The 25,436-nt window shown below is 42.1% G+C and overlaps 1 protein-coding gene across 4 annotated transcripts in view; it reads left to right on the top strand.

The window, feature by feature from the left end:
• The first annotated feature begins 815 nt into the window (after positions 1-815).
• anks1b (ankyrin repeat and sterile alpha motif domain containing 1B) overlaps positions 816-25,436 on the top strand; it is a 188,813-nt gene continuing 164,192 nt past the window's right edge. For 2 of the 4 annotated variants that reach the window (XM_046378604.1, XM_046378603.1), the window contains exon 1: positions 1,233-2,586. In XM_046378604.1, the coding sequence (XP_046234560.1) occupies positions 2,456-2,586 (131 nt within the window). In that variant the 5' untranslated portion in view covers positions 1,233-2,455. Of the gene's footprint in view, positions 1,061-1,232; positions 2,587-25,436 lie in introns of those variants that run through there. The other 2 variants (XM_046378605.1, XM_046378606.1) reach the window with 2 other exon arrangements.

Here is a 25,436-nt window from a genome sequence, read left to right as displayed (position 1 = left end):
TGATGAAAGAGGGAGGCATCAGGTTGTGTTTTGGCTCAGTGCGGAGTCCACAGCCTGCGTCCAAACACCCAGTGGGGCTGCAGCTGCCCGTTCACCATTTCATCCTCTGGTTTAATTTCTCTGCTGGAACCTCACTGCAAATGTACTCACCCTGTCATAATGTTGCAATAAAATTAAAGATGGCTGAATTCCATTTAGCTGCTTCAGTTTGAGAGTCCCGATGCAGGCCTTTTTTCACAGTAGGCATATTGACTACAGTGGATGTTTTTCAAACGTTTGTGAGAATTTACAGATTAAATGATTGTTTGACTCATTGCAAAAATAATCCACAATAGATAATGAAAATAGTGATTAGCTGCAGTATCATTGAATATGCGGCTTCATTTCCTAAATAAAAGGCCATTAATCTTTGTCAATTATTATCTCGAGGCTCCCATGTTGTTAAAATAACCGCTGCAGGAACACTTCTGTTGAAAAATATCTCCATTTTCTCAAATGTGAAAATCTTTAACTTTTTCGACTACACTGTAATTATAGAGACTAAACGATGAATCAAATCAAGGCTATAATTAGCAGATTAATCAATATTGAAAATAATGGTTCGCTGCAGGCTAAAAACCACCTGAGTAACAGTAAAAACTCATTTTTACGAGTTCAGAAGTCTGACACAGCCCAGTAGCTGTGGGTGGAGCACTTGAAAGCATCACATCTCCAAATTCCAATTACGGCAGCTGAGTGAAGCCACCGGGCAGGTCCCAGCATGCAATAACGGCACAGTGAAGAGGAGGGGGTGTTTCCTTTTCCCAGGCTGTCAGTGAAGACATCAGCACGCTTAAGAAAAAAAAAATAATCTTATGCCTTCATTCCGCATTCATAGAGACTGTACACTGACATGACAAGGAGGCTATTTTAGGATCTCACCTGTTTCCAAAGCCTCTCAGCAGCAGCCGGGCCACTTGTGAAGGGAACACACCTTCAGCATAAAGGGGAACTGCGCATGTGCACGCCAGAGAGAATAAGTGAATGGTCTGGAAGTAGCAACAACTGGCAGAGCTGTGGGGTATGTTTGTGACTCTTTGAAAAGACCAACAAAGGCATTGCCTCCTGTTAGTGTTGTAGCATTGTCATCCACGCCCAGACTGTACAATAAATCTGTAAGTCAAAACCCATAGAGATCAGCGGAAAATGTCGGCTCAGCTTTCACAATAAAAGTTAAGATTTGCACAGGGAGACACCAGGACCTGTTTATTAGTAATGAGATATATAGTTTGTTCTGACCTGACCTTGAAGGGGTCTTTGAGTCAAAACATGCTTTTGTGCAACATATTTGTATTTAACTTAAATTCAGTCCGCGGTCATGTGAAGTTACAGGATTGTAATTCCACATGGCTTTTCATAGAAAGTTAGCAGTTATTTTTTTCTAGCCCGTACCAGCTTATGCTATCCCTGATATCAACACATTTTGAAATATTTACGACATTGTCACACATGTGACAATTTGTTTTCCTACCATTTTGTTTTATGCCACAACCACAAGAGTAAATCTGACTTTATTCTTGCTAAATCTGTCTAGCTAAAGCTAGCAGGCTGTCCAGCTATTTAGCTAGCTACCTAGCTAGGTTGCTAACTAGCTAATTGGATGCCAAAAGTCAAAGGTAGTTTATCTGCGCGACAACTGACAAAAAATACAGAAGATAAACAAACAGAAAAAAGTTCAAAATAAAAAAAAACGAGCGAAATTTCATTTAAAATATAAGACAAAAACTATCATTTAAATGTTCCTTTGAGAAAGTCTATTTATAGTATTTCATCTCTACGGTAGAGTTTGTTTTAAGCATAAACTTGCAACACATCGGCGAGTAAAAGTTTTATTTTGAAAGCTGGGACAGGAAGTCCGCTGTTGTATCCCGTTTAGCTTGACACCTGTATCGCAAGCAACACAATCGATGGGCACCAGCCAGTCAGTGCGGTACGTTCGGCGTGGAGGTGTCGGCTACAGCCGGACCTGAGAGCTTCTTGAGGAGGTTTTCACCTGCCGCGTGTTATCACCTGACGCTTCTCATCATTCAGGAGCCTCTGGTGGGGCGGACAAAGGAGTTTTGGTGCTTCTTTTTTAAACCAGGGTTACTCTTGAAGGTTTCCCCCCACTGCGTTTGTTTGCACTGAGGTTACACCGGGGAGACGTGCACGCAAGCGGACTCACACGAGACGAGATTACGGAGGCGTGCTTGTGAATGGACTGAGGTTACAAGGCACCAGGGGAGCAGAGCACGTCAAACCTGCTCTGCAGCACCTATTAACACCTTTATCACCGTGCAGCAGGAGCGTGCAGTGAGAGGAATCCTTTCAGATGCTTTCCCACATCAGGCAGTGAAGGAAAGGGTCGGAGGGGAGGAGGATTTATGGGAGATTTGCTGGATATTCATCACCCCGCCGTTGTAAACTTGTGTCCGGGATGGGGAAGGAGCAGGAGCTGCTGGAAGCCGCCCGGACCGGGAACGTCGCCCTGGTAGAGAAATTGTTGAGTGGGAAGAAGGGGATACTGGGGTCAGGCTCCAGTTCCATCCCCTTACCCAACCTACTGAGGTAAGAAGATGCTGCTCTCATATCCTTCCCATGACCGCTTCAGTGTCCAGGGAGCCCCCCGGGGTGCCGGAGGGGATTCCTGGGGTGGTTCCCATGCTGCAAAATTAGGCATAATTTGGCTCAATCATGGGTCAGTGCACTCGAAATGAGCCAAAGCACCATTACTCCCGGTGTCAGCTTCACTCCTCCCAGCTGCACTGGGCTGTGGAGTGTACAGTACATATGCAGCAGTATAAGGTGTCCCTGAGATAAGACATGAAGTGCTTTGAGAGCTGTGTGCAGGGTTGCGACATGCTGCATTACACAGGAGAGGGATAGAAAGAAAAGGAAGTCTGTTATGCAAAGTGGCGAGAGGGGCGTGAAGCAAAGTGCACTTAAAGGCAGATGGAAATGCTGCAGGCTGCAGGCCAAAATATACATAAACCACATACAGCATCTCTGTGAGAATCCAGCAGTATGTGACTCAATGCTAGTCATTCCTGGTCCTCTTTGTGTCAGCTTTGAGTGTTCAGTGCTCGCCCTGCACAACAAGAACACACAGTACCTCCTGCTTCACCTCTGACGGCTGTCAAAGTGTTGATTTCCTGAACGAGAGTGTGGTGCCTGTGATGATGGATACGTGTTTGGACTCTTTGTGCCGTCATGCTTATTTTATGTGAACCTTTATGTGCACGGAGTCTCCTAATCCACCATGCCCTTCCTGTCTGTATGTGTTTACGGTCGCTGTAGTGGCGTTTAAGGTGCTCCCAGGTGTAATAGCATCACCAAAGTGATGCTATAAGGGATGCTGCTGTGGCGTTTGTGTAGCGCAGCCTATGAACAGGATGCTGGGGTAGGCCTGACATACTGGATGCTCAGCTTGGCTCGAGAATATCCCCGCATTCGTGTGCTTCTTTGCCATCTTTCAACAAGTTCCCAGAGGAGGTGGTTTTTCGAAAACGCTCGGATGATCGCTTCCTCTTTGTTCTGAGGGATGTGAGCTGTTTGTTTCTGTCATTGGGTTAACAGTTGGCAAAGTATTCAGTTACTTTCACCTTATCACCTTAAACCCCCTGACCTATAAATCAGTGCCTCTATGAAAATATTGACTTAATTTACTCATTATTTTTAGTATCCACTGATGCCACTGCATGGGAGCCCCCATCTGTGTAATGATATCAGGCAGATGCTGGCTTTTGAGCTTTGCGCTGATAAAAATCTGGAAGGTCCTTCCTGTCTTTAGCCAGGAGGACATGATGTGCACAATTTACAAAATCGATCTGAAATGTGGACCCGTCAGACCAGCGCACACTTTTCCTCTTTGTGTCAGTCTATCTCGGATTAGCTCAGGCGATGTTTCTGGATGTTGTTGATATGCGGCTTTCATTTTGCATGGCAGAGTCTTTGTTTATTGAGAATAGCTTTCCAAAATGTGAGCCCAAACTCAGCCCGTGTACTAAGATTCTTTATACGCTCGTGACTGGTTTAATGTAGTGCTGCCTGAGGGATCAAAGGTCACAGACAGTCAGTGTTGGTTGCGTTGCATTCTGTTTTCTTTTTACACGGTGTCCCATCTTAATCGGGGGTTATAATACTGTGCAAACAAGCATCAGAAATCTGTAAAAGTCTGCGCATCTTTGCATCTGAGATTGACAGCCCACCAGAAGCCTCCTTTTTTTTTTTCTTCCCTTGTCCAAACTCAAACCACAAGAGCTTCAATTTGGCCACGAGAACAACTGCTGGGGTTATTATTGTCTCTCTCCTCCCACCCCTGCAGCCTCACCCTCTCTCTGCTGAGGCCGAAGCTGAGCCAGGTTATTAGGAGTTCAAAGGCTGGAGGCGTATGGGAGGAGTATCGCCTCGGGCCCCTGAGCAGAGTGACTCACGACTGGGCCGAGGCTTCACGTCGGCGGTGATGACGCCACCCACTCGCACACAAAGCCAGGGGTTTCATAAAGCAGGGTCTGGGGGCTCCTGCGGTGCCTTAAAAGGCATGAGCAGGGCTTGTTTAGGATAAAGACGGCTTAATTTAAACACCTAACTCAATGGAAATTGGCTCCAAGGGTGTTAGAATACAGTTATGTAATAAGAAGCAAACAGAGGAAGCGACTGGAAAGTTTTGAACAGTTTTGTACAGCAGCCGTGACAAATGCTGTTTCCTGACATTACAGCAGTTGATGACCATGTCTGCAGCCTTTGTTATCCTCTATGAATAATTCATTTAATTGATAAAGAGGCTGCAACAAGTGGTCCGGAGCACGTCTGCTCGTGACCTCTACCCTTTGCTGTTGTTTGTTCATGCACGTTTGTTTCTGTTCTTCTTTTTGTACACGTAATTTCCTCTCTCGGATCATAAATTGTTCAGCTCTGACAGAGTCATTGATGCCACTTGCATTCTGGTGTTGTCTTATATAAAGAGAAGTGTTTTTCGCCACATAAAAGCTGTGTCCCAGTTCCATGCTAAGTACTGCGTGTGTACTCGTACTTGTACTCATCGTTATATTGCCGCTGCTTTTTATTCACCACTCAGTGGCTTTAGTGTTGGGGACATGTTGATTGATCCACCACTTTGGTCTGGACTGAAACTCACTCAAAACTTTTATTCGGGCCTTTCTGATGATGTTAGTTTGTCCTTCACGCCATAAATTTGTGTTGATAAAAAGGGGACTTAACCAAAAATACACATCCTATTTTGTTACTGTATGCATCCCATATTCCACATCTCGAAACTGTAAACACTGTCGCGCTGCTTGTTTACTTTGCAAATTAGGATTTGAATGAATTTATTGAAGGGCAGTGATTGCTTACGCTGAATTAATTTGAAGCTCATTGAGGAGATTAAAGAATGACTCGACTTGTTGTTGGAAGAAGTGCAGCTTTTAGATGGCGATGTAATGTACTGCAAGAAACAAAGAAACTAATTTTTTCTTTTATCCACAAGAGCATAAAAGTCTGATACCAGATTGTTAGGAAGAGTGAGTTCACATAAAAGCATTGTGGGGAAATGGAAATGGAAACCCCTGTAGCTTTTGGTGTTGTGTTCCTGTCACTGAGTCCTGGCTTTGATTAGGCAAAGAAACCGGCACACAGACAGGACATGCCTGTAAAACACTGTCTGCACATCTGTTTGTGTGTGTGTGTGTGTGTGTGTGTGAGACGCACCTCCTAATAGAGAGCTATTTGTACCTTAGCAGATGAGCAAGACAACAGGGACGTCACGGCGGAGGCCTGTGTGTGTGTGTGTGTGCGCGCAGGCTGATGTTATGGGAAGGATCTCCGGGAATCAATGCATACTTTCCCATCTTAAGGCCTCTGAGCCATTCATGGCATTCCTAAGTCATGAGGTTCCTCTTTGCGCAGAAAGAATCGCACTAAACCGCCAAGTGGGACATGAACACGGACAGACACACACACACACACACACACAGGATGTAGAGAAGACAGTCATCCGGCTGTAACGCTGCAGCTCCGGGGTGTGGATCAGTGCACGTGCACAGTGGAAAATCAATACTGGATGATCTCGTTGCTGTTTTTAATGGGTCATTTTCCCTTGTAGATGACCTGCACTGGACTTGGTGACTGCGTGTAAGTCGGTCACGGTGCTGGGAAACACTCTGAAACACTAAACCTCCCAAAATGCTTTGACATAGTTACCCACACATCCATCTTTTAGTCAGATGTACGGGTATGTCTTACTTCTTTGTGCCATATATTTCTACTGTAATGTAGATCCTATAATTGTCTTTAATGGCAGGGGAAATTTCCCTGTGAGTTTTCATATTGGAAAGAAACATCATCCAAGAAGAGCCCGAGATACTCAAGTCTTCACAAATAGTAACTAGTAACGGTAATTAGCTATATTTCATTCACAGGTTGTGCAGGCTGTAACGGCATTTTCAAAAGGTGTGCAAAATAAAACGATCATTTTGTAAATTTGTCTCAGATGAAACCTTTGCTGCTGCTGCTGCTGCTCCTCAAAATAGTCTTTTTTTTTTCTTTGCCTCATCAGAAATAAATCATCATCATCTTATGTGGAGATTTCTGACTTCACCTAAACACCCCGTGAGGAGAAATTAGGAGCAAAAGAATAAATCGATGTGAGACAGATAGTCCTGTCCAGGTGGAGGCGGGAGATTTTTTTTGCTGTTCGGCAAAACTTGACAAGACTGCAGAAATAATGTTACACTAGTACATTATAACATTTGATTGCTGCTTCACTTTTAAGGTGGATTTTTTTCACTTTTTATGGTTATTTAAGTATAAATCCATAGATTAGATAGACTTTTTTCCCCCTCCCAGTATTGAACCTCATCTCATGTTGTCTACAGAGTGCTCTCTTATCCCAAATCTGTAATCCTCTGTTTACTGCAGCGCACTGTGACTGAAAGTAACTTGAAAGTAACATTTCTGACTTGGAGGGAGAGACTGTATTTGCTATGGATCGGTCAAATCTGGCCGATACTCGATTTGCCTGATCAGGTCTGTGGCTGTGCCTGCCGTATTGCGCTTTTTACCAGCATCACATCTTGTTTATATACACCCGCATTTCCAGCTCTTCAGCTTATTTTTAATTCCCTTTGAATTTCTTTTGTTTGCAGTCAGGTCTGAAATTGCACATGAGTTAAGGTAGAAATGTTTTCCATGTAACCTCTTATTCCTTGTGCCACCAAAGTATCTCTGAAATCACTCATTATAGATTTTGGCATCTTCCCTGAAGATTACTGAAAGATTTCTGGGAAATGCACAAAATCCCAAGCTAAACAGGAGAAACTGGGACAGATTAGGTCAGCGCAGCACAATAGATTCATGTGTCTTTTCATAGCACTCGCAGGATTGGAAGGTCCAAGGATGTATGTACATATACACGACACATTGGATTTTTCCTTGAACCTTCTTTACAACGAAGATAGATTTCTGATGACGGCCTGCACTCGTACGCATCGGACCGTTTGAACTGCATAAATGAGGACAGATGCATGTGATGCGTGTGACTGTGATGGAGCGATGATGATCGAAAACTGATGCGCTCAAAGAGAATGACACTCGATACGGCAGATGGTGGCTGGTGGTCCCTCCTCACTTGCTCAGTGACGTTCAGGGGAAAGCCCATCTTGTTTTTTGGCTGTGTGTGTGTGTGTGTGTGTGTGTGGGGGGGGGGGGTTAGGTGTGTTTACCTGCCTCCTCTTTTAGAAACAAACAACCTTTAAGTGGAGGGAAGTGACTCCCAGGGGAGACGCACACTCAAACACGAGGATGGACTCTCTGTTTTAATTGGCTTCCTCCCCCGACGTTTATTTTCTGATGTCTTCTTCCTCTGCTTGTGTTGGAGTCTTTGCGGCTCACAGCATGGGGCTCTGTGTGTGTGTGTGAGTGTGTGTAGTGGTGTGACTGGATTTAGTGTCGTTCGGTAAGGATGAAAAAAAGCAAAAACTGTTTGTTTTTCTCGAGTTGTTTCACGGCAGCAACACCTCAGCTCTCTGTTTCCGGAAACGGCAAATCAGACAACCAAAAGCAAATCTGGCAGGCTGCGTACTTCTGTGTGTGTGTGAGTGTGTGATATAACCACTATCCTTGCATAACCGCTGCTCGTTTTCACAGTGGTGTGTGTGTGTGTGTGTCCGTCTGTCTGTCTGGGAAGCTTTAGGGGTGAGTGCTGATAGGGGGATCCAGGAGCTACATGTGGTGCAGATCAGGACGTCTGAACCAGGTGAAAGGTTAAATGTGGAGAATGCGACTCATATTAAGGTCTGGATTAAGAAGAGGACACACACACTCACACACAGACACACAACTGCAGAAGAGCATGTGTGTGTGTGTGTCACAAATTACTGTGACAGATTATTCCTTTAATTTGGCTCTTTACGGATAGAAACAGGAGGGCAATATGGATATATAAAATGTGTAGGCATCAGACAACTAATATTAATTGTTTTAGCCATTTTTCCAGCCAAAATTCCTTTGTTGTGGTCTCTTAAATGCAACTACTTGATGCTTTTCTTTCATCAGCTTTGTTGTGATGCTGTTGGTGCTTTAGGAAACATTTTGAAAATGATTAATAATGATGACCAAGGAACTTGAATGAATCACTAATATGGAGCAGGAAGCTAAAAAAACAGAGCTGAAACGCAGTCTTAAAGACCTGGAGATGACATATTACAATAACCAAATCTCAGACATGATGTTTAAAATGACAGTATGAGAGGTGGGCGATGCGGATAAAGTCCTCAGTCACTGTGTACATGGTTTTATGTTGCGACATCGATGTATATCAGGATCTAGTTAATGTTTTTTCAGAGGGTTTCATGCAGATTTTATGTCCCCACACATTGCAAAGCTGTTGTTTTTTTGGCTCCAAGAAGAAACCTTTAATTTGTGCATTATAGTTTGATTATAGTTTGTTTTTGAGTAAACAAGGTCCTCTTAAGATGAGCACAGGAGTCACTTAGAGATTAATTAAAAAAAAAAAAAAGTGGTGCAAAACCCAGACGAGTCTCTGATTTAGCAGCAACACGACTGCAGTGTTGCTGCTCCACAAATCTTACAGCTTTTTTTTTCGTGTAGGTGCAGCTTTAAGTGCATCTGGAGTCATTCAGTGGATCTTTGGCCATCGTGTTCAACAGTGGCGTCAGTGCATTGAGTTTGTCTGGAGCCACACTGATCAAGAGTGGATGAAGGTGTGAAAGTGTGTATGTATGTGCACATATTTGTGTGTGTGTGTGTGATCAAACCCAGAGGCGTCTTACATCTCCATTAGGGTCTGGGCCAAACTCTGCTTCAGCATCCTGCCAAGAAACTGAGACCTCCACACTCGCCAAGACACACACACACACGCACACACACACACACACACACACACACACTCACACACACTCACTCTCTCTCTCTCTCTCTTGCACTTTAAGCTGCTGTCGTTCTTTGTTCCTCCCTCAGTCTAAATCTTTGTTTTTTTGTCTCTGTCTGTCTGTCTGTCTCTCTCTCTCCCTCCTCCATCTGTTGCCCTGGATTTTCTGTCAATATTTCTCTCTGGCTTCCTCCTCCATCACTCACTTCACTCCACAATCTCTCCTCCTCCCTCTGCTCCTCTCCAGAGATGGACGATCCAGCCTCCCCACTGTCGCTCTTTATCGTTCTCTCCACCTCCTCCACCTCCTCCTTCTCCTGCTCCATACCACCTATCAAAACTGCCCTCTTCTCTCTCCCTGTCTCTCTCACTCAACACTACATCTGTTATCACCATGTGGGAACATCTTTTACCCATCATGCCTCTCGGTGTGACATCGGTGCTGGCTGACGGTGGCGAATTGGGAATCCGGGGAAGCCGCAACTCTTCTGAGAAGTGCTTCTGTAACCTGTGAGAACCTGAGATTTACTTTCATTGGTCAGGTCACGTCAGGGGAGGGAGTGACGTGTTGGTGAATATGACTGAGCTTCGAACTTCTGGTGGTGGTTGTTAAACTTTAAAAAATCACATATGTAAGACCTATAAAATCAAGGAAATTATTTTTTTAATGTAAAACTGTTGGATGTCTTTTGTAGCTGTCACATTAACACAGCTTGGCTTTATTCTTTGGGTGTTTTGGTGGTTGGGTAAAAGCTCTGCTCAAATGTTTTCCCGCAACATGGAAAAATTAATACTTAAATTAATAACACTTGTTCCACAAGTGCATAAAATTCATATAGTCATAACTCCTAATTTTAATAATAGTAGAATATTTAGCTTTATAAAGAAGTAAATTACCAGCACAGTATGCGGTTTAGTCAGCTGCATTTGCAAGTCAGTACAAAAAGTGATTAGCTGTGAAATCGCCTGCACCAGTTTTTACTTTTGCTGTCACTTTTTGCCTCCAGTTTATGAGTTTATGAAAACAGGAGATAAAAATGAGAGAAACTGGAGGAAGCATTAAAAAAAAGAAAAAGAAATAAAGAAGAACTGGGGTTTCTGGTCAGCTCTGAGATCAGGCTAAACTGCAACACAATCACAGAAGTCCTTTTCACTCAGTTGATGCCTAAAACTACTTAGCAATGGCTAACATTTGCATAGTTGGTTTGTAACTTGAAAAACAGATCAATCACATGAATAAAGTGAGGCTAAATGAAGCTTTGGAGTCTGCTAATGCTTTGCACAGACGTTACAGATTCTGTAGACATTCTGTAATTAAGCTAAAAGACTTAAAAGAATGTTTCGATGAGTTTGTCTGCGAGCAGCTAAAACAGTCAATTTCCCCCTGAAACAGAACGAGTTGGGCTGAACTGGCCAATGTGAAGTATCCAGACTTGACGAGGACTTGGCAGAGAGGACTTGAGAAATTTAGCTCTGGTTAGCAGAACGTGGGCCAACTTTGAGCCAGAGTCGACCCTTGGAGTTTTGCTACGTTATTAATTACGAGTCTGGCATGAATGTGGATGCGCTCGGTTTGGGATGTTTGGCTGCCTGTGTAACTCGTTTGGTTTATTTTCCATGTTTCATGAAGGAGGACACACATAAACTTAATTTAGAATTTAAAATGAGCAGAAAATGGATTTAAGTTGCTTTATTGTTCATATTTTCTCTCACTAACACTTAACACACTGGGTGGTATGTTTCCTATTTATAATCACACACTTGGATCATACGGGATCTAACATACTTCACACAGAGATTTACAGATTGGTTGAAAAAGCACTGAATTGTGTGTAAACTTAGTAAATCTAAGTATGCGTGAAATAAATAAACTGCCATTGGGGCACTTTATTTCAATTAAAACATACTTGTTGTAGTACTAGATGGAAAAATGAAGTTTTTCTGCAAACAAGAGATTTCATAAACATTTCTGTTCTTTATCAGCTTATGTTTAACAGATAAGACATATGAATTTGGTTCAAAGTGTGGCTTTGGAACAACTAAATCCGCATCAATCACCACCGTCGTCGCCTAAACGTCGCCTAAACGTCGCCTAAATGTAATTCATGCTTGCAGTGTGCTAAATCCATTACCACGAGAGTTTTGCTGGGCATTTTCTTGTTAATTTAATTCTTGCATGACTTTCCCCTTTGTTAGCTGCAGCATAAGTAGATTTTGCACACTTCCTGTTCTGGTCGTGTTGCGTTTTAGTCCCGAAGAGGCAAACATGTTGATACTGAGTGGAGGAGACAGAGGGGCAACATGCAGGGAGGGAGAGGTGTGACGACGTCCAGTCTGTCACACTAATCTTCAAGTCTGTGACCCCACATAACACACCCACACACACACACACACACACATTCCACCCAGCTCCCTGCTCTCTGATAGATGGCAGTAGTTAATGAAGCGCTGCTTTTGAAGTAGATAAGATGTGGAGAGAAGAGGGCTAGAAATGCTAATGTCATTATGCGGTTAGGGCAAGGCCTGGAAGGCACTGGAGGGAAGTTGTGAGTGTGTGTGTGTTTCGTGAGCTTTTGAAGTCCAATCCTAATTTTTTTTTTTTTTTTTTTTTTTTTTAAGGATATAACTTTTCAATGTTCAGTGTTCGAACCCAGAGAAATCGTTAATTTAACATGAATAAAGCTTTAGAAATGTACCTCGTCCCTGGAACGTTTCTGCCCGAGTCCCGTCAGATCAGTTTCCATCAGCAGTGGTGGTTGTGTAACAGTGGAGTCAGTAGCGGAAAGTACAGAATTGTGTGTTTAAATGAAGCTGACATTACTGTGTTGTGTGGTCATATTCTGTATTCACGTCCATACAGTCTTGTTTTGGCTAATTTTTTTCTAACTTTTCTGGAAGTAAAAGTTGAGGCCCCTAGCGCTTTCAGGCTGATAAAGAGGTAAAAAAACAGTAGCTTCTTCTTTTTTTTTTTTTTTTTTTTGTTTTTTTGAGACCCAGTTTTAGCTTGTCACCATACAACAGAACTGAGTGATAATGTTTGCTTTGTGTAATCTAATTTTGGCAACTGTCTGCCGTTTAAATGGATGTTGGAAAGGAGGTGTTCACGTGAAAATTGGAGAAATTGCTCAAAAGTGCTCGAAACACTAGAAGGCGTCGCTAGAAGTAGTGACAATCTGTGACAAGTGCAATCTGCGACAAGTAAATGATTACAGTCTGGTTTACTTTAGATTCGCTCTGTCTTTATCTTGGTTTCTTTTAGATTAACCGAGGAGTCTGCGACTGCTAAAACATTCAAAATGTTAATGTAATAATTCCCTTCCAAGTCATAATATTGACACTAGTTTGTTTACATGATGAACGCACATGCTGCTGCTGCTCTCTGGAGGCTTCAGCTCGACTAGTTTGTGAGATGTACTGTAGAACTCCCAAACTCTCTCCCAATAACCAGAAATTCCCACTTTCTGGTAACTGGGACAAGTGGACAGATTATAGTTATACGAGATACTGACCCACCTGTGCCAAATTCTGACATGCACCCCTCACCCCTCTTGTTGAAAGCCTTCAGGGGAGAATGCTGGCAGTTACTGCAACATGTTCCTGTGGTTTTGGAATGAGATGTTCGTGTGTCCACATACTTTTGGCCATGTAGCATACACACTCTTTCCCTGCAGCTTGTTTTTTGTCTCTGAGCCAGCCAGTGCCGTGACGAATGAGTACAGAAACATTAAAGAGACGTGCATCGTGAATGCACAGCACAAGTATGCACACACACGCAGACAAAATATACATGTGAAATTATATGCAGACTGAGGGATGCAGAGCGAGACAGAGCCAGAGAAAAAAAAAAAACGATTTCACCCAAACTGTGCAGCAGTTTTAAAGCATTCATTGATGAAAAATCTTCCGAAACACTTTCATCTTTAGTGTGTGAGAATATGGAGTTTTCCTATTTATGCAGCACACTGTCAGCCTCTTCGTCTCACACACACACACACGCCTCCAGCTAATCACCTACGATTAGTGTGCAACTGAACACCTCCCGGGCCTGTCACAAAGACACTCCATATGAATATTAAACACAGATTCACTCTTTGCGTGTTAGTGTGTTCTCCTGACATATGGCGGCTTACAGGCGTCTTATGCAATCTGTCATCAGGTGTGTGGATAACAATGGCCGTTACCTGTGTGAGCGATGGAGCTTAAGGCTGAGTTCTGCGTCCGAGTGTGTGAGAGTGTGTGTGATACCTCGCCAGGCTGTGATGGCCTCTTTAATTCCCTCTGTGATTGATTCCCCACTCGTCTTCTCCTCGGTGCTGACATCGAGAGAGCGCGTGCAGAGCAACCAGGAAGTAAATTACCCCGAGTCGACAGCCTCCCCACATTTCCCAGCAGGCTTTGCTGAGGCCAATGGATTACCCCTTGTTGTCTCTTTCTCTCATGCTCACCATCTCGCTCTCACAGAGGCAGTACACTCAGTCAGTGATGACGATGATGTGTGTGTGTGTGTGTGTCAGGCTGATAGATGCAGCATCATGAGAATATATGCACATAATGTTTTGAGACACCCATATATACTACATGTCCACCCACACAAAGTTAGCACAGCTCATACATGTATGATGTGGTGAGCTTGCAACCACTCAGGTGTCCTCATTTACAGTTCAAGTCTCTCCTCTCCAGAGCTTCATGTGTGCACAATAAGTGTATAAAACAACGGTTAATATTATTCCTTTTTTAAAATGATGTTTTGTCTTCTAAAACCTACAGGAAGCAGCTTTACTGAAAACTGTCTGGTGTTTAGATAACGTTAATCTGTATCCAAGATTTGAGCTAAATGCTCATGTCGGCATGCTAACGTGTTGGTGTTTCGCAGATATGATGTTTACCATCCTAGATTATTTGTAAAGGTTAAATATAGTTTTGATCTACTTTTATTGTTAACCAGTAAAACAGTGTACATCTCCTGTTTAATCAGCTGAATTGATTGTATTAATCAGTTCTCTAATTCTTTTCATCATGTGGCAGATGTCTCAGCTCTAAGGAATTTCTGATAATGCAGATGTGAAGGTCCCCCCCCCCACTGCAGCTAACCGTAATTATGGTCTCAGTGACATGACATGAATGGGACTAAACATGAACGGTGTTTAACCATCAATTTTATTGGACAAAATAGAAGTTTAGACTCGATTAAGGCTGTGGGGAACTTGGATGTCTGAACCAGACTTTATGGCAAGCCGTGACATTTCATTCAACACTACAAATGTCAGCCTCATGGTGGAATAAGAGGAAAAGTCAGAAGTTCATTTAAGTCATCATCCAAGCCATACATGTCTGTTTAAATTTTTTTGTGGTAATCAATCAAAAGCAGATGTAGAGATATTAATGGATCATTGAAATCTTTGACCTCCTGGTGGTGCAAGAGGAAAGGTCAGATGCGTACTAAACCATTATGATTCGCCCTCTGGGGATCAAAAAATGTCTTTCCAGAATTTCATGACAATAAATCCTACAGCTGATGAGATATTTCAGTCTGGACCAAAATGGCGGCCCAATAGACTGACTTTGCCCGTAGGTGGGAACAGATGCAGTAAAAGATTTTAAGTTTTAAGGAAGGTGATGGTTATCAAATGCACAGGTCGTTTGTTCCAAAGTCTGGGGTTCAAAACTTATGCCTTCAACGCGGCTTTGCCTTCCTCACTTACAGCCAGGGAAACTTTTTGAAGAGTTTACTGAAGGGCCTGACCTGCAGATTTAAAAAGTTATATTAGTTTGTGGATGAAGAAAAAGCTTAATATCTCTGACTTAAAAGTACAATGAATGCAGATGGAGCATCATCCAGGGTCGCGATTCACCCCTCTTTTCCTGTGTGATTCTAACTCCATCACCAGCGTACTCCATCTTTTCCATGATGAGCCTCAATAACTGGACGTTTTCCCGAAGTCTGTCTCGCCATAACCTCATCCTCCGTTTCCCCCTGGCCAATGTGAACTATGTGATGAATGAGTCCTTTTAAGAAAGATATCAAATATTCATCTAAACCCAAACTACTGAATGAGAAATTGAGAATATATCATACACGGTGCTCATTTTTACGTTCTCCCGCTCCCAAATTGAGAATTCACTTATTCCCAACAAGGAGTGAGGCTCTGAAAGCAGGCGGGTATGAGTTATCCTGCAGATTGTTTCGCCTTCCCATCAGTCAGAGGAATCTCGCGCTTAACCGTCGTGCATAAAACAGCATCCAAAAAAGCTTTTTTAGTCGTGATTAGACTTGCCTGTGGCGCATTATTTTGGACTTTCACTGAGATCGGAGAGATAGGGAAGAAGACAGGCAATAATGATGGGAAGGAAAAAAAATCTTTCTTTCTTTTTAATTTATTTTTTTTATTCTTCACTCACTCAAGTCTTTGGACCCCAAACTGTAACCGAAATAAAGTGTCTTCCAAAAAAGAGAGGGAGTGGTAGTCCTGTCCCAGGCCCCCCAAAAAAGAAAGAATTGGCAGAACACAGTAAAATGTTTGGAAAATAGTTATGGAAGAATAAGGAGTGTGTTTGTGTGTGTGCTGGGGGAGGAGAAGGATTGATAGTAAGAGTCTGAAGGTGGGTATGAAGGTGTTGTGTGTCTGTGGCTTCAGGCTGTATATGCTGCACATTCACACACCTGGCAACCTGGAGGGACCGCTCTGAAAATTAGAAATGTAACCTCCACGCAACCTCTCTCACCCCTTCGCTCTCGTTTTACCTCTTTCTACCCTCCTCCCTCCATGAAAAGTTCCCCATCTGTTATGTTGACCTAAAAATTATTCAAAGAAAGATGATTAAATAAAAACAAAAAAAAGGAATAATTGGAACAAGATAAGTTTTTGCAACTACATTTTTTGTGTATAATTTTGTAACATAACGCATTTTGTCCTCATCTTTTTTCATCCACACAGTTAAAGTTAAGAAACAAATTAAAATATACTGAGCATATCTGTGAGATCAGTTTGATGGCATAATAATTTTATCAAAGCACTTGGTTGGGGGGGGGGCTTTTGTAACTTGACACAACTTTTATGAGGAGCTGCTCAAAATTTGCCTCAAGTGATGTCACTTGGTTCAGCGTTATTGGAGTTGAACACTACAGGTGTGAAAGTGAACACAATCTGACCTCTTTACCTCCTAATCTCAGTCTGAGGCTAGCAGCTCGAGGCTACATTAGCCGCTCTTACCATAACGCACCTGAATCTCCGACTGAACCAATGCAGTCATGTTGCGTTGTGGGTAATGTAGGCATCAGATTTTGATGAGGAAGAAGAATGCTTGGATATAAAAAATAGATGATATCTCAATGCTAATTTGAAGTATATTGATATTTAAATAAATTCACCATATTATTCTAACCTTAACCGAATGTTTGCATTTATTCCAAATAGCAACACTGAATTGTACAAATGTGGAAACAGCAATGCACCACACAAAGCCTCTTCTCAAAAGCATTTGTGATGTTGCACTTTGTCGTACGCACTGAAAGTGAGTGAAGTAGTTTGAAGTGTGAAGAGCAAGAGAGAAAAGGCTGCACAGCTGGCCGATTGCTGCCTGAAGTGGCTGTGCTTCGAGTGTCTTGTTAGAAAGCAAGCTGAGACCAAAACATGAGTCCTGAAGCTTTTACATTCACAACGCATGACTTCTGCTTAGCGTGTGGTGCTTTCTGGATTGAAATAAATGCTGTCAATGAATATGAACTTGGAAACTTGTAGATTTGTGGGTGACAGGGTTAGTAAGGTGTTTCCATTTTGACATTTGTGGACATGTTTTTTCTTTTTTTGAAAAAAACTCCTCATTGATTAAAGTTACTATTCCCGGCAGGTCTTCTCTCTTTTATCAACCATTTCTCTTGGCAAGTACAAGTCTAGCAAACGTGACCCTCGTGAGGACTTTCCCTCCGCCGCTCGTCCCTCCCTTTCTGTTTCTGACTCACTCCTCAGTGTAACGGGAGACACTGGAGCTGTGCTGAGTAAGCACTGCTGAATCTTGAGCGAGTGAATCCACCAGAGCCCCCCTGCAGATTCAACCTACGCACCAACCCTTTGTGTGATTATGTGTGGCAGTCTGTCTAAGCCAGCCTGTCTTTCCTCATGTCCTCCAGTGTCTTTCCTTCTTTCTTGTCTCTTTTTTCCTCCCTCCTTGCCTGTCTGCTGTCTGCTCTCTTGTATTTCCTTATTGTTGGTCCATGCATTCTTCTTCCTCTCCTCTTTGTCTGTTTCTGGCAGCATGTATGTGTGTCTGTCTGCTCCCTGTCTGTCTTTCTGGCATCTCCACTCAGCTAAAATGATTTTTATAGCTTCTCTCCTGTGTCTCCACCCCCACACCCTGTTCGTTTTTCAGTCTCTTTTTTTTTGAAGTGGATGAGTAAATGAATCCCTTTTGTCTTGCACTGTAGTGTAACCCGCTAATCAGGCCATTCACTGATTACACGCTTCACGCTAATCATGTGTGTGCGTGTCTGACTGTGTGCACGTGCAATGCCTTTGTGATGGTGTGCGTGTTTGCGTGCATGCCATTTTGTCTAGTATAACAGCGAGGGCCATTAGTTGACTCTAAGCCTTCTCCACGGTGTCGTCAGCTCTTTGTTCAGTGAGACATTCAGGCGCAAAAATGTAAAATGCGACACAACGAATGTGGAAAAATGATGTATTTACAGCGAGTTCCTGCTGCGCTTTTTGTGTCTGGGAATGTGCGTATTTGTGTGTGTGTTTGCAGAGTGAAAGCGAGACAGAGGGGTGGAGGAGAGAGATAGGGATGGTAGGCGAGGTAAGAGGGATGAGGAAGAGGAAGGGTGCGAGATGGGTGGAGGGGCATATTGGGGGAAAACCAATTATCGTCCAGATAACAGACAGGCTATGGATTTTCTACCAGGCCTCTTCTGCAGCTCTTCCATCCTCTCTCTCTCTCTCTCTCTCTCTCTCTCTCTCTATCTATCTATCTCTCTATCTCTCTATTTTTGCCTCTCACTGTAGTAGATTCAAATTCCAATTCAGGGGCTTTTTTTGTTGACATGAGAGAAAATCCCACTTTTAAAAATGTCATATACTCTATAATGTATTGTTTTTGGCTCAGTGTGTGTGTGTGTGTGGTTTGATTAACTACAGGAGATGGCCTGTTGAAATGCGTCAGACAACAGAGTCTGACATTTTGTCAATATACCCCCTGTCTGTGTGTGTGAGTCACTGTGACCGGCAGGCTGTCACATTATCTAATCTGCATTGTCATGTTGCCCTTCTGCATTAAGGGGTTTTGTGTCCTTGACAGTTTTAATGTTGCGCACAGCCTCTCAGTGAGGGGCTTGAGCTTTTACAGAAGGAAATTGCCCGTTTTTTGATTACCTGTCAAACATTTTCCGGCCCAAATGTTGCTGCCTGTTTTTATGAACAGCTGACAAACTGTCACAACATCACTCTTTGCACTTGTGGTAAAATGTACAAAGGCTGGAACCATGATGTTGTGGCTAATGGTGAGTATGCATCTTGGGTGACAAAAAAGTGATTAAAAATTTCTATGAGTGACAGAAGTAAAAAAAAAAGTAACACTTTGATAGAGTTATAATTTAATATGACATTAGAAGTGGTCACATTTTAGCCTACTAATTTGCGGTAGATGTATATTCACATAAAAATATCTAATGTTTTGACCAGTTAAACCAGTCTGAGCCAGTTTGCTTTGTTAACTGGACGTAATTGATCTGGTGTGTCGCTTGTTCTTCGTTAGAGGCTAGCAGCTTGACGCTACATAAGCGGCTACTAGCATAAGGCGCCATCTAGGATCGAGCTGTCGGCAGTCGAGTTGTATTATGGGTAATGTAGGCAGCAGATTTTGACAAGGAGGAAGAATGTATGGAATAAAAATATATCTTTTTGTGTTTTATTCTTCTTCCAAAGAGTCATACATAAAAACAGAAACAAGCCTGCTGGTTTACTTTGCTGACTGGGTGTAATTGATCAGATGTAAACACACAAGTGAAACAAGAAAAAGTTATCCTTTATTATACTTAACAGCAACCTGCTGAAGAGCTTATTAATGGTGCCTGTTTATGGAAGAAATATAATGATAATCTTGGATTAACATAAATGTTTGTGACAACGTGTCATCTCATCACCATTGCTGTCACTGGTATGACATTTGCTTTCTAATTAAGCTTGTGACAAGTTACACAAATTTCATTTGAAAGCATCTCAGCAGTCACACGACATCTGGAGCAAGTAGGAGTGCTCGCTGTTTGTCGTTTATGCATGCAAAACTCAGTCTACTGACGGAGACTGCAGCAATGAACAAAAATATGCCATGGGAAAGGAAAAGAGGAGATATTATATGAACTGAATACTGGTTTTGACCTTCGCATGGAGAAGGAGGTGTTTCCCAGCACAGCAAACTACAATCTCCAAAATGATCGTGCAGTTCAATCAGCACCTTTCTAAAAGACTTTAATATTAAGACATCAAAGCCTTAACAACATTATTTTATCTCTGTTGGAATAATGATATTTGAATACTGTGAAGCATGCATACATGTCAGCTTATTGTTTGGACTGATGACAAACCTGCAGCCCTGACTCCACCTCCCAATATGAACTAATAACAAGTGGATTTTCAACAAGCTGTCCAGTGACTCATCATCCTCACCGCTGCCTGTTTCATTAATGTTTTTGCATTTTCCTCTGTCCTTGTCTTTGGCTTATCTCTCCTCATTCCTTTGTTCTCCCATCTTTACAGCTGAATCACTGTCCTCTCCCTCTCCCTTTCCCTCCCTCCCTGCAAGTCTCTCACCCCATCTGTCCCTTGGGCCGACCGCTTTTAGATGTTCATAAACTCTTTAAAAGGCTCTGTCTCAAGCACACACTTGACCCCCCTGCTCTCTGATAGTCTTCTTTAGACACACATATCCATCTATGCACTCTGCAGTGTTTACACACTTAATTTGAAGCAGCCAATAATGCGTCAGGGTTGGTTGAATGTATCAGGGTGAATGTGATATTTCAGTCTATTGAACATCTAAAGAACCTGAGAGACAGAGGAGCAAAGATCTGTCTACGCTCTCATCTGTTTGAAAATGTTACTGCGCTGCTCGTCATCCCCTCAATGAGCCACGTGTCTGTCATCATGCTCTGTAATAAAAAACAAATAACAAATCATATTATGGTTAAATTTTGAGCACAGTGGAATAGGAATTAGAATTGTCCACAGACATGAAGCGCACATTGTTTTTGTTTAATGCATTTGAAGATCGATGACTCCGGGTCTTGGATGCTCAAGTATCAGCTGTAATGGAGGGCACCAGTGATCCCCAACCTTATTATGTTTCCTCATTTGCTATGGTGTTGACGATGGTGGTGGAAAAGGGCCGTCAAACTTGTTGGTCCAAAATCTTTCAGCGGTGGTCAGTTAGGTTGAGATCAGCTGAATATGATGGCCATAGTAAAGAGAAGAGTTTTGTATTTTATTGGAACAATCTCAATCTCATATAGAAGTAATCATGAAGGCAGATGAGAGTCTGGTCATGTGCTGATTGGATTAGAAAGCATTTGTGAAGCACTGCAGGGTACTGGAACACTTAGCATGATTTTAAATTAATCCCTGAGATTCTCTCTCTGTTCTGTCTTTGCCTTCAGTCCTAAAGCCTTATCTACTGTTAATATCACATGTACCATATAGCACTATATATACGGATGTATATATACTGTTTTGTACTAATAGGAAATGACAGAAGCTGCTGACAGATGCCAGTCAAACTGCAGCTTTGACGCACAACTGCCAGGTTCAAGCATCACAGCAGTGAGCTTTTTATCACCATGAATATATTATCCTATTTTTTGCTTTCACAGATGTTGCTACAGCTGTCCACATTTTTTGCTTTTCCTTTTAAAATTTATTCCCATGTGTTTTGCTTTATATTGTGCGAAAAAAAAAATCACACAAATTGAACCTTTTTTGTATGGAATTTGGTTTGGTACTGTACTGTGAATGTGATAATAATATGCAATTGGAATACAGGTTGTTGCTGCCTGCCTGCAACCTGAGCAGCTGGGAAGCCAGTGAAAAACGTTCTCAATAACTGCCTCGTTTGAATCACAGTAATTCTTTAAAGTGGAATTGTTTGCTTAAATCCAGATGACTTGGCTGCATTGCAGTCAGCATTTCACTGAAACAAAGGGCTTAACTCCTGTTGATACTCTGGGGTGTGATTTGAGATTATCTTTTAGGGGTCAACAAGAGCGATGATATTTTTATATGAATGAGGCCGTGTGTGTTTGTATCTTTGTTTGGAGTGTGTGTGTGAGAGCATGTATTGCTTACATTCACGTTTGTGTTGCTTCTTTCTCCACTGCTCTGTGTGTGAACTCCAGACAGTCCCCAGTGTCTGGCTGGGCTGTAAATAGCCATGGGAAAGCCAGAGAGAAACACACACTCATTCACACTCTTTTTTGGATGTTTTCTATTCAGCATCCAAAGATTTGGCTTCTGAGCAAAGCTCTCCTTCTCCCCATCCTTTTATATTCTTTCCCGTAGCAGTTTGGGTCTCTCTTCCCTTCACACGGTGATTTGGTTTTTAATAGGTTTCTTATGACATGTTTTTCCTCCTGAGATTGTGTACACGTTTCCCCGTGTGTGTCTACAGACAGGCCTGCTCTCTTGTTGTGTTTTCCGGAATTGATTTTGACCTTTGTGTTGGACACTGGGTAGATACGATGAAGTATTTTTACTGACTGCGAGAGCTTGTGCATATGTGTATTGATATGGCACGAGATTCCTTAACAAGCCACCAAGGGATTTCATTAGATTTTAGATTTAAGGTAGCCTTTTTTGATGTTTTCAGACATATCAGAATGGAAAACAAAATGAACATTCAATCATCATATTATATTAAAAATAGATCTCAACAAATGGGTGGCCCCGTTTAAAAGAATTTAGTATCTGTTTGTGTTTAAAGAGACTAAATGACTCTGTCAGCTCTGTCAGAGAATTAAAGGCTCCCTAATAGCAGAAAACAGTTTTAGCTATGCTGCTTATTCTTCTTTTTCTTCTACAGTGTTGTTTCCTCTACTCTAAAGCTGAACTCAAACAGCCTGTGTAGTTTATCTCTAAATGCCTCTTCATATGCGTTATCGCTTTGGGGATTAGACAGGATATAAAGAAGGTGCCAAGAGACAGTTAACTCAGCTTAGCATAAAGACTGGAAGCAGGGGAAAACTGCTAACCTGGCTATGCACAACGTTAAAACAATCACCTGACAACACCTTTTTAAAATCGCCTCTTTTAAAGCAATCTTTGTATAGGGCCAGGTTAGCTGTTTCTACCTGCTTTCTGTCGTTATGCTAAGCTACACTAACCTTTGTGGCTGATAGCTGATAATATGAGAGTGGCATTGATGATCTGAACATTGGCAAGAAAGCAAATACTTCCCAAAAGGTTGCACTGTTTCTTCAATCAAACATGTATCATTAATTGCTTCATACTCACTGTTTATTTTATCATAACTGATAAGTTCTGAAATAAAAAGGTGAACCTGACTTGCTTGTTTTTAAATTTGACTTGTTCTTCAAATTTTCAAGAAACGCATTCGGCAAATAAAGCTCCCTGCATGTCACAAAATAACACTTCCTATAGGCAAACTCTCTAAATAAGTTGATATGAAATGGAAACAGATGAACTTATCTCAGCCCCACTGGGAGTTTAAGACTCGACGTGTGATGAAATGACTTGTTAGGGTGAATACTTTGCACTGTACAAACAGCTGATATTCATAGATGAGGGTGAGGAACAGAGAGCGTGTAGAGAAAAAGAGAGAAGTGATGCAGCTGATAGAGGGATGGAGCAATGACAGAATCATTATGGTAATGCTCTCTCAGTTGCTCTCTGTCTTTTCTCTCATTCCTAAACTAAAATCGAAACCCTTGGATTGCCATTTCCCAGGCTGCTCAGACAGCCATCGCAGACATGCTGATAGTGACTGACATCCAGACCATTTTCACAAATGAATAGAGCTTTCACAAATGATCTGTCACTCCTTCTCTCTTATCTCTAGCTGTGCTCTTCTCGGTGTGATGCCATGTCTCTTTGCACCAGGCTCGGACACACACACACACACTCAAATTTAGAAACACACGCAACTATGCACGTCCCAACTGTCATCTGCCACCTTGTCTCAGCGGGAGCAGCCAGCCTAGATCTCCATGCTCTGCTTCCTGAGGGGTGTTTGCTGGATGAGGGGGCGTCTGACCGTCTGTTGCTGCCACAGAGGGCACTGGCAGAGGCAGGACTGGGCACCTGCGGGTCTCAGCGGGGGTCACCCAGCCTGCCCCGGACCAAAAGCTCACTCCGGAGCGGCTCACGTGTCACAGACAGGCCTGTTGCGTACTGGGTTACTGTCAGCCGCATGAACCCAATGTGCTTTGTGTCCCTTTTACATACCGATAAATATGGCAAAATTAAAAACACAAACAAAACAAACATAAATCGTTCAGAATTTTTACACCAGTTTGTTAAAGTGGCTGTAGTAGTAGTAGTAATATTAGTAGTAGTAGCAGTAGTATTAGCATTAGTGTATATTTATTTACCCCCCTTCCCCCTCCTTTCCCTTATCTTATCACCTCCCTTTCATTATCTCACATTCACAATTCGACAGCTTGTCCAGTACTAAACTAGTTTTTATTTTCTTTTTTTTAAATCATGTAACCTGTACCACCACAAAATAATGTAACATAAAATGCTGTACCGGTTGGCCTTAGAAATAACTGCGTTAACTTTACTGTATAGTAAACTAGTTAGCCAGACATGCTAATGTTAGCGTCTTAAATTACAGGAGATACATGCAGTTTTTGATTGTAAAAATGTATAATAAATAAATATATTGCCTAAAATATACATAAAACACATTATTCATGTGGAATCCATGTAGGCATCCTAACAAATGTTGTAGAATTGATTTTGTCACTGACTTTGGAACAGCGTAGCTGAGGTCATGCATGCTGTAGTGTCAGATTTTAATTGTCTTCCTACTGCTCAGTTTAGACTTTTGGGATCATGGTTACCTTTATTTTGTTTTTCGTTTATTTATCCATATTTTCAGTTCAGCCAGCGGAATTCAACAATATATAAGCTCTTAGTATTTATGGCGTGCAGCCTGTCCATACATCTGTCTGTTTGTCTGTGTGAGTACATGTTGTGGAGCCCTTTGGCCTTCCTTGATCGATGCACTTCTCCTTGAATGCCCTTCTAGCTTACTGGAGTGTAATGGCTGCTCCAAGGTCACGACCTCTCTAATGAGCAGCTAATTTGTTGATGCTGTTCCTCTGACTCTTATATCACGGCAGCAGACAGGCACTTGTTTGGCTCTGCTCCGCTGTCCTACCCCGAGGCTATGAGTTAGCATATTTCTGTGTGTGCCCAGGAGCTGTTTCTGTCAGCAGTTATGTGTTAGCGTGGTAGCTTAAGACATGAGGTGTTCATGTCAGCAGTGATTGTCACATAAACATTGTACTGAAAATGTAGAATGTGGATGTCATGTGCTATATCTGATCATTTTTATTATTGCATCGGAGCCTAAATAAGTCGTCATATATGTTAGGGACAAGTAAATACGATACTGTGCCAAGATTAGGGCTGCTAGGTACCATTTATGAATATTATCAGAAAATAGTCAAAAATGCATAAGACATTATAATCATGAAACACTAAATAGTCACAAATTCTCACATTTGATGAGTTGGAATCATCAAATGTTTTCCATTTTGCTTGAAAGTGACACGTTTCAGAAATACTGGCTGATTGTTTGTGTGTCAGTAGACTGCATAATTGAGGTAGGGACCCAGCGGTGTGTCCCACGATACATCTGAGAGGTCATGAAGCAACAATAATGAAATTGGCAAGAAAAATGTGCATTTCTCTGAGTCTTTTTTCTAATTTTTACAAAATCGCCTCTTTGAGGTTCCTAAAATAAGTCAACAATCTGCGAATCTCTTGACTGAACTGCCAAGAGGTCATGTCTTTAATGAGGC

This window comes from Scatophagus argus, chromosome 22 (assembly GCF_020382885.2).
Source record: "Scatophagus argus isolate fScaArg1 chromosome 22, fScaArg1.pri, whole genome shotgun sequence".
Classification (NCBI taxonomy): Eukaryota; Metazoa; Chordata; class Actinopteri; family Scatophagidae; genus Scatophagus; species Scatophagus argus.
Note: the sequence above shows the minus strand (reverse complement) of the source record. Positions and strands in the feature narration are given on the sequence as shown.